We start from the raw sequence: 10,134 nt of genomic DNA, 5'->3' as shown, positions 1-10,134 counted from the left end.
TCAATCAAAGGGTGGGTGTTCCATTGCTAGTGGGTGCTAGATGATGTATGTAAATGAGAATATTTTGAAGCAATAGATAATAAGAAGAAGAAACAAACAGTTCGGTGGTTTTTTCTCCCTGGAGGGGGGTTTTTACCTAAAATCTAAGTGTCTTCATGTGATGAATGTTTGTATTTTCATGTGCATGATCTTGTTATATCTTTTTGAAGTTAATTTCTAAATAAGTTATAATTGCAGAAATAATTTTTATATTTCCGTAATAGTGATTCACGCCCCCCCACCTATCAGTATTAATTTTGTATAACTTTTGGTATCAGAGTCAACTCCTTTGTCACAACTTTACTGCTGAAAGGAGAATTCGAGAAGGGACAATGGTTGGCCATGATGTGAAAGTTCCATTTTTTATGGTGAGAATTATAATATGTGGAGAATGAGAATGGAAGGGAATCTCATGAGTTTAGGTGTTGATGTTTTCTCTATTATGGTGACTGGTTATATTGTTCCTGATGTTCTTCCTTCAGACCCTGATGGAAAGAAGATTTTTCAAAACAATGCAAAAGCCAGAAATGCCATTATTGCAACACTTAGTGAGAGTGAGATGATAAAAGTCATGCATTGTAAATCAGCCAAAGAAGTTTGGGACAAACTTGAGAATAACTATGAAGGTGATAAGAAGGTGAAGAAAGCAAAGCTCCAAACCTATAGGATGAGGTTTGAGAGCTTGAAAATGAAAGAAGATGAAACTATTGCAGAATATTTCCGAAGGATTGAATCAGTAACAAATATGATCAAGAGCATAGATGAAAAATTTGAAGATGAAGTCATTATTCAGAAAATCTTGAGGTCCTTACCAGCAATATTTAATCCAAAGGTTTCTTCTATTGAAGAGATGTCAGATTTGAGCACTCTCACTATGGAGAAATTGCTTGGAATTCTTACAGCTTATGAGATGTGAATTGTTGAAGAGAAATATGAATCTAGTGAAGCTGCTTTCAAAGCCTCCAAGAAGGTCAAGGGTATTACCAAAAATCTCAAGAAACTTCCAAAGAAAATCAAGGAAGAGGAAGAGCATCCTAGTAGTGAATTTGATGATAAATTTTCTCAGTTTGCCAATATATTAGAAAGAGGTTCTGGAAAGTATAAGGAAAAACTTCCTTTCAAGTGCTTCGAATGTGGAGAAGTTGGACATTTTGCTGCAAAATGTACACACAAAAGAAGTGAAAAGGAAGGAAAGAAGAAGATTATGAAGAGAAAGGATAAAACTCATAAATTTTGAAAACCTAAAGCCCAAAAGAGGAGGAGTTTTTACTCAAAATAAGGAAGTGATATTTCAGATGAAAGAAGTGAGAAATATTCATTAGAAGAAGAAGAGCATAATGAATGTGTTCTCATGGATTTTGATTCTAAAAATGACTCAGATCTTGACGATTGAGAGATTGATTATGAAGGTGAGCTCATTACTATATTTGATGAGCTAAGCAAAGCTAGAAACAAAAATAAGTCGTTGAAAGAGGAAATAAGCAAGTTAAAGGAGAATAAATCTTCTTTGGTTGATAATTAATTGAAGACTTAGTTCCATGAGCTTGAGAAATTCAAGGAAAATTTGTTTCAACAAATTGTGATTCAACACATTAATTTAGCCGAGTTGGACAAAAAAATGAATCTTTGAAGCAAAATATTGGAGAAGCTCTTATTGCATGCATTCATGAAGAAGTCACCATTTACCTAAAGAGAGAATTGGAAGAAACAAAAATGAAAGAAAATGTGCTCACCAATCAGGGGGAAGAATGGAATTTTTTCACAAACTTGAAGCATAAATTGTTGCTTTAAGGGCCAATCTTTCAAAAGCAAAAACCAAAGCAAGTTTAAATCAAAAATTTGTCAGGAATTTGAAACCTTACAAAATATTCTCAACATGAAAAGGTCATCGGATGATAAAACTGGTTTGGGATACAAGCCTTCTCAACAAAATTTCAAAGATCAACCAAGTACTAGTTATGCATATGCTTTGAAACGAAAATAAAATCAATCAAATATTGTTGCAACTAGCAAGAATGAAGCTGAAATCAAATCAATAGAAAATCAACAAGTCAAGCAAGCAAGGTCCTCAAATTTCACTCCCCCATCATGGCAACAAAAATTCAGGTATCCTACATTATTTTATGGTTATTTCTTGGCATGTAATAATTTTGGACACAAAGCCATAAATTGTAGGTTGAAGATATTTCCTAGAAGAAATGTTAATAGATCAAGAATTTCTTAAGGGCCAAATATTTTGCATGCTAATGAAAAGAATTCTTTTTCTCCACTAATGAATGAGATCAAGTGTTTTAGATGCAATAAGTTTGATCACAAAGCTAGTGAGTGCAGATATAGCCTTCCAAATTCCTTCATGCAACATACTCAAGAGAAATCTAATTAGTATAAAGTTTAGAAAAATGGAAGAAAAAGGCTGAAAATTGTGAGCTTGCTTTGATAGCTCATGATCAACATTAGAAATAGCTGATTGATAGTGGTTGTTCCAAGCACATGACTGGTGATAAGAGAAAAATCTTGCAACTAAAAGAGTATGAAAAAGACAATATTAGTTTTGTAAACGATGCAACAGCTCCCGTCAGAGGCAAAGGAACAATTAGATTGGATAAGAAGGCCAAAGCTCAATGTAACGCCCATCCTCCCAGGTCCACCCAAGCAACCGACCGCCCAGGTTAAACATGTGACGAGAGAGGGTACTCTAAGGGATTCAACTTCCTTGGTGACATTAAGGAAATGAAACTTACAGAACATATAAAAAAACCCATCCACACTAGCAACAACACCCTTAGGAGACATGTCAACCACTTAGACATCCTATCCCTGAGTCCCACTAATGATTTAAGCCTTTTAACCCATGGTCGTTCTCATGCTATAGGAAAGATAGCGACTAGAAGCCAAAGTTGTTTCACATGCCTAAGTGCCAACGTCCATAGACTTTTTTCAGCAGACATGTGCCAGCGTCCCTGGGATTTGAGCCACTTTTCTAGCCCATAATCCTCACCACTACCTAGAACTTGTTATAACCTTCAGAATCCAATCCCTAAACCGAGAATTTTCCCTCAGGCTTTACTGTGTATCCTGCCAAAACCAGTCAAGGGATTCCTAGGCCTTTGGGAATGAAACTTGAGACCACCTCTGCCCCATATTCTGAAATCCATCAAGAAAACCAAAGCTCAAAACTAAGATAAACATACTAACATACCATGGAATCTAGAAAAAGGAAAGGCTAAGCTAAAAACCATTGTCATAACCTAGAAAAACCATGCCACCGACAGTAAGAGAACCATACACCAACATGCAAAGCCATGAATGGCCAAACCAACTAGGAAATCACACATGCAAAAGGTTGCCTGCGAGTATTCTTGTTGAAGCTGTAGTTGATCATGTTTTCCTCTCTTTTATCATTGCTTTCCTTCCTTTCCCTTTATTTCTTTTATTTTCTTGCTCCAAAACTATAGTGCTCCAAGAAAACTCTAAGTGACCAAGAGTGAGTGAGAGAGAGAGAGAGAGAGAATAATGAGAGAGCTCTAAACTTGAACTAAAAAAAGGTTACCAACTGATCTTCATAATCCTTTTTATTATTGAGGCCTCTATTTTCTTCATTTTCCATTATTTTCCTTCAATTTTCTCCTCACATGCAACCTGTGACCTTTCACCTTACTTTTCTCCTAATTTCCTTTATTTTCATAAAAAAATGTGCCAAAAATACCTTTTTCCTTTTAATGCCTTTGCCTTAACCTTTTCCAATTTCCCTTATCCAAAACACACATCCAATGATGCCCACTAGGATATCTTTTCCCAACATTCAGCTTGGAATAATTGTCCCTTAATCATGGTCTTATTTTGCCTTTATTAACTTTTATTACATGAAATTTTCACCAGGGCTATTACACTCAAAATATGCTTTATGTTGATGGTTTGAAGAAAAATGTCCTGAGTGTGAGTCAGATGTTTGATAATGGGCATGAGTTGACTCTCAAATCTAAAGAATGTGAGATTAGAAATGCAAATTCAAGAAAGTTGGTGGCAAAGGCTATTAGAAGTGACAACAACATGTATGTTTTTTATGACACTAGACACAGTTGTTGCATGAGAAAAATAGAAGAATCTTGGCTATGGCATAGAATATTGGGACATGTTAATTTTGATAATCTAATCAAAATTAGCAAGAGTGGAGAAGTTAGAGGTTTACCAAGATTGGCCAAACCAGAAAGCACAATATGCAAGTCATGCCAATTTGGGAAACAAACAAGAGTGCATTTCAAATCCAAGGAGTTCACTACAAGAAGACCATTGGAGCTAGTGCACATAGATGTATGTGGTCCTACAAGGAAGAAAAGTCCAAGAGGTGAGAAGTATTTTATATTATTTGTTGATGATTTCACTAGAGCCACCTCGATTATGCTTATGAAAGAAAAATCTGAAGCTTTCAGCAAATTTAAATATTTTAAGGCACTTGTTGAAAATGAAGTTGATTTGAAGATAAAGTGTCTTAGATCTGATAGAGGAGGTGAGTTCATGTCCAAATAATTTGATGACTTTTGTGAAGAGCATGGGATCAAGAGGCAATACTCCATAGCTAGAACACCACAACAAAATGGAGTAGTGGAGAGGAAAACTAGGTTGGTCCAAAACATGGCACGAGCAATGTTAGATGAAGCTGGTGTATTAGATAATATTTGGGAAGAAGTGATCCAGGTGGATATTGGTGGCTGCCCACCTATTCCACGTGGACCCCCACCATTGTTTCTTTCAGTTTTTCAGTTTCCTTAATTGTAGCATAGTTTATTATTTTTCACAGTTTTTTCGGGTCCTAAACTTCCAGAGACGTTTTGAGGCCCTAAATGACATTTTTTTGGCAATATTCCTCCAAGCTCTTTTATTGAAATTGTATTTTTAGTTTTATTCCTCAGATATATATTTCCAATGAGGTATCAGGCACGTCAAACAGAGATAATATGACCAAGTTATGACCCCGGGAAGTTGGTTGCCCAACTAACCCCAATAGGGCCCATAAACTCTTGGTGTTACATCTCCTCGGTTTAGGGTTTTGGTTATTTAGGTTTTTCTCTTATTGTTCAATAATAAAAAGGCCCTTGAGCCTCATTGTAACTCAGTTTAGAGGCATGTCTTTGCCACATCTCTTCTCAGAGATAAGCTACTATCGCCTAAGCTAGTCTCATTTCCATTCTATTTGTAAGCATATTTCAGTATTTGATATTAATGAAAGATAGTGTTATTTCTGTTGCATCTCTGTACATATGGTTATATCTATAATTTGTTGCATTCCTATTTAAAGTCAGATCAGTGGTATCAGAGCGGTCTGCTCTTTCTCTGTTTTTCTTTGCATATCCCCAACGAAGTCGGGATATGAGTTAGGCCTCAAACTGGTCGAACCTTTGCAAGACCAACCTCGGAAATCCCGAAGACCTCCCATGGGGTAAGAAAAGAAATACGAGGGAGCAGGATATCTTATCAAAATATTGCTTGAGTAGGCCCTCACGAAAGAAAGGAACGCGATGATGGATAACTTTGCCCAGATCCTTCAACGGTTGCCCATCGACGGCACATCCACATCCAATGGCCACTCTGGAGGCTCCACACCTTTTAAGGTAGAAGTAAACTTTGACATTCCCATATTTGAGGGCCAAATACATGCAGACACAATAGATAAATGGTTGAATCTAGTAGAAGGATATTTTTCTATTCATTATTTTTCCAGCTGAGAAAATATTACTTTTGCTCTTCTCAAAGCCACCCCCCACGTCAAGGACTGGTGGGAAACCTATTGTGAGCAGAAGGATGAAGGTACAAGCTCATTGTTTTCATCCGCTCCCACGTTGAATTCATTCTGAGATGCCATCAAGGAGCAGTACTACCCTGTTGGGAGCTATGAGGACAAATACATAAAGTGGACCATGCCGCGGCAGGGAAGGGACCAAAATGTGTCGAAGTTTACAAATTTTTTTCATACCCTTCACACAAAGTTGGGTATCAAGGATTCTGAGAAAAATTTGGTACTAAAGTACTGCAACTGCCTACTTAGATACATCTAGGATGAGATGGAGTTCTTGGACATCTCCTCGCTTGGCATGGCGTACCGATACGCCGTCAAGATCGAGCAAAAGTTTAAATAGAAGAAGCGATATTTTGGATCTGCAAATTCAAAGCAAGGGAAAGGTGCCCCCAAACCACAGAACAAAGGACAAAGCTAATGCAAGATGCCCTATGACAACCCGCCAAAGCCACAAGAAAAGGACAACACTACGAAGCCGAAGAAGGACATGGGAAAGTGGTGTGAGTTCCATAAGAAATCCACCCACAACACAAGTGAGTGTCGGGCCAAGCTGTCATTGGTGGCCAAACTGAAGGCTTCAGAATCAAATGTGTCTTCCAATTTTGAGTTAGAACCTGACAAGGGGAATGACAAAGGGAAGCATATTATTGATGCAGAGCCCAACTCGACCATTGCCACCACAAAGATCCAAAAGGAGGAACTCGAAGGACCAGAGGAGGAGGAGTGTCTCTTCCACTCCCAGATGTGGGTAAAGGGTTCCCCGCTACAGTTCATTGTTGATAGTGGGAGCCAAAAGAACTTCATTATAGCAGAGGTCGTGAAGCAGCTGGGCTTATCAACCACAACACACCCACAAACGTACACAATCAGGTGGCTTTACGAAGGATAGGATCTGCGCGTGAGCCAACAATGTTGCCTTCCATAGAGCATCAAGCCCTTCACGAATGAAGTATTATGTGATGTTGCTCCCCTTAATGTTTGTGATGTATTATTAGGCCAACCATACTTGTGGAAGCGACATGCTATGTATGAGTCAAGGCCTTGTGTTGTTTTGTTACATTGGGAAATAATTTGTATAGGATACTGGAGGTAGCACCGCCTACCACCATCTCTTTGGTTACTACAAAACAATGCACTAGGCTCACTTCCAAAACCAGGAAATTTGTTTTCCTGATGATAGGCCCTCAAGGAAAGAAGAAGATGGTGGCCACTACCTCCATACAGGGCCCTCCGCATGATAACAACAGATGGACAAGTTTTTGGAGGAGTACGAGGACATCTTCACCTCCCCCACAGTGGTTCCTATGCATTATCAGGTCAAGCACTCCATTGATAAAACCCCAGGTGCATCGTTACCCAATCGACCAATCTATCAGTGCTTCATTCTGGAGAACGATGAAATCAAGAGGAAAATTCAGGAGTTGTTGCAGCAAGGTCACATTCGGCTGAGTTCATTGCCCTGTGGGAGCCTGGTTGTGTTGGTACAGAAGAAGGATGGGACTTGGAGATTTTGTATTAACTATCGGGCTTTGAACAAGATCACTATATGGAGTAGGTACTCAATCTCGCATGACCTTCTGGACCAACTCAAGGGGGTGGAATATATCAGCAAGATCAACTTGAAGTCTGGATATGATCAAGTACCAATCGAACCCTCTATTGTGTGGAACACTGCCTTCAAAGCCAAGGAGGGCCTTTTCGAATGGTTGGTTATTCCTTCCAGGTTGACGAATGTTCCTGCAACCTTCATGAGGCTTATGGATAACATCTTACGGCCATTCACCAACTCATTTATAGTGGTATACTTGGATGACATCCTGATCTTCAACCAGAGTTGGGAAGAGCACCTCCACCACATTTGACAGGTTCTCCAAATACTGGGGCAACACAAGCTGTGTGCTGATTTGGAGAAATGCACTTTTGGCATGACCCAAGTTTAGTATCTGGGATACATTATTGATGAATGGGGGTGCATGTGGATCCAGCCAAGATCCAAGTCAATCGGGATTGGCCAGCCCCAACCACTTTGACGTAGCTCCGCAGCTTTCTGGGTCTTGCCAATTTCTACCGGAGGTTCATGTTGGGGTTCTCTCATATCACTTGGTCCTTGAGTCAAGTCACCAAAGGAGGAGAGAAAGCAAAATTATTTTGGTCTGAATCTCAACAGAAGGCATTCGCAAAGTTGAAACATTGCCTCTGCTCAGCACCAATGCTCACATTACCAGACTTGCAACAACCATTTGAGATCGAGACAGATGCCTCTAGCTATGCTATTGGGGTACTTAGTGGCATATCACAGTGAGACACTTCCAGACACAGTATGGAAGTATCCCACTTATGACAAAGAGATGTATTCCATCATGCAGGCCTGCCGACAGTGGAAGCATTATATTTTGGGGAAGGAAACGGTCATCCACACAGACCATCGACCCCTGCAGTTCATACAGATGCAAGGGAAGTTGCAAAATGATCGCCATCAGAAGTAGTCCACATACCTGCAACAGTTCCATTTGAATATGGAGTACAAGAAGGGAAGCACAAATAATGTTGCAGATTGCCTCATCCGACCATCGATCATGGCATTAATCACCATGCTCAACTCTTGTGGGCACGAGACTTCTAAATGGCCACTTCTCTACAAAAGCGACCCAAAACTTGGCCACACTTACCATATGCTCTTAGAGGGTCAGCAAGTTCCATATTTTCACCTCCAAGATGCTCTGTTATGCCACCTGGGACGCCTTTGTGTTCCTTCAAGCAAGCATGCGAAGATGATTTGGGAAATGCACTATAGTTGGGCTGCTGGGCATTTCGGGGTCGAGAAAATGGTGGCAGTACTGCAGAAGTATTTCTATTGGTTGAATCTTCGACAGGATGTCGGGAAGTACATCAGATCTTGCACTACTTGCGCCATTGCTAAACCGACCATCAAGAAGCAAGGTATCTATACTTAATTGCCTACCCCTAATCGACCTTGGGAATCCATCTCCATGGATTACATGTTAGGCCTTCCTTCTAATAAGCATGGGAACAACTGTGTTTTTGTGGTCATCGACGGATTCTCGAAGATGGCCATTATGGCGGCTTGTAAGAAGATTATCACATCAGAAGCCACTGCTAAACTCTTATTTGAACGAGTGTGGGTACACTTTGGGATCCCACAGTCTATCATCTCATCGGGACAACAAGTTCCTCAGTACATTTTGGTCTATTCTCTAGTCGATGTTGGACACCAAGATCACTAAGTCCACAACTTTCCATCCCAAAACTAATGGCCAAATAGAGGTCGTCAACAGGATGATCGTACATATTTTGCGCATGTACAACTCAAAGAATCCACGCATATGGGATGAGAGCCTCCCTTATGTCCAACACAGCGACAACCGGGCTCTCCATAGCTCGACTGGCCACAACCCTTTTCAGGTGGGCTTGGGATTCCAACCACTATGTCCCATTGATGTGGCCATATCATTTGCAGCGAATCAGACAAATTCGGCTCATGTCCAGTCTGAAGATGACAAGGCAAATAGCTTCATTGCGCACATTCAACACATTCGCCAACAGGTCCATGAAATATTGGACAAGGCCAATGCTAAGTACAAGCAACGGCATGATCAACATCAGGTGCCACACAAGTTCCAGGTGGGCGACAAAGTTTGGCTACATTTGTAGGAGTGCCTTGCTGGGCACCACCGCAAGATTCACCCCTTTCGATATGGGCCATACACCACCACCAAGGCTGTGGGAGATAATTCTTTTGAGCTCATCATTCCCCCATTTCTTGGCCTGCACCTAACGTTCAATGTGAATCGCCTTCAACCATACTTTCCACCATTACTAGACACATCCGACATTGTCGAACAACTCACACCAACAGAGTTAAATCCAGACTGCATGGAACAAACTGCAACTGATCAGATCATGGACATGCAAATCAAGAACACTCGCCAACAGAAGATCCAACTATATCGAGTTGTCAAAGCCGGCCAACTCCTGCACCAAGGAAAATGGCTCACTAGGGACCAAGTTCAACAAAAGTTTCCTCATCTCATGGAGGAACTCAACGCAATGGAGACCATTGCTTCCTAAGGGGGAAGGAATGATCCAGGTGGATATTGGTGGCCACCCACCTATTCCACGTGGACCCCCACCATTGTTTCTTTCATTTTTTTAGTTTCCTTAATTGTAACATAGTTTACTATTTTTGGCAATTTTTCGGGCCTTGAACTTCCGGAGCCGTTTTGAAGTCCTAAACGACATTGTTTGGCAATATTCATCCAAGTTATTTTATTGACATCACA

General features: G+C 40.3%; 1 protein-coding gene across 1 annotated transcript; it reads left to right on the top strand.

Annotated features, from left to right (window-relative positions):
• Positions 1 to 436: 436 nt before the first annotated feature.
• Positions 437 to 955, top strand: LOC149225076 (uncharacterized). Its single transcript, XM_089388345.1, has one exon. It carries the CDS (start codon positions 437 to 439, stop codon positions 953 to 955), a length of 519 nt encoding a protein of 172 aa, XP_089244471.1.
• Positions 956 to 10,134: the final 9,179 nt, after the last annotated feature.

Source organism: Pinus tabuliformis, chromosome Q (genome assembly GCF_031772625.1).
Source record: "Pinus tabuliformis cultivar Carrire ecotype Pingquan chromosome Q, CPIR1, whole genome shotgun sequence".
Taxonomy (NCBI): Eukaryota; Viridiplantae; Streptophyta; class Pinopsida; order Pinales; family Pinaceae; genus Pinus; species Pinus tabuliformis.
Note: the sequence above shows the minus strand (reverse complement) of the source record. Positions and strands in the feature narration are given on the sequence as shown.

Coding starts and splice junctions, on each gene's coding strand:
- LOC149225076 (XM_089388345.1), top strand. CDS start 437: ATGGAAGGGAATCTCATGAGTTTAGGTGTTGATGTTTTCTCTATTATG.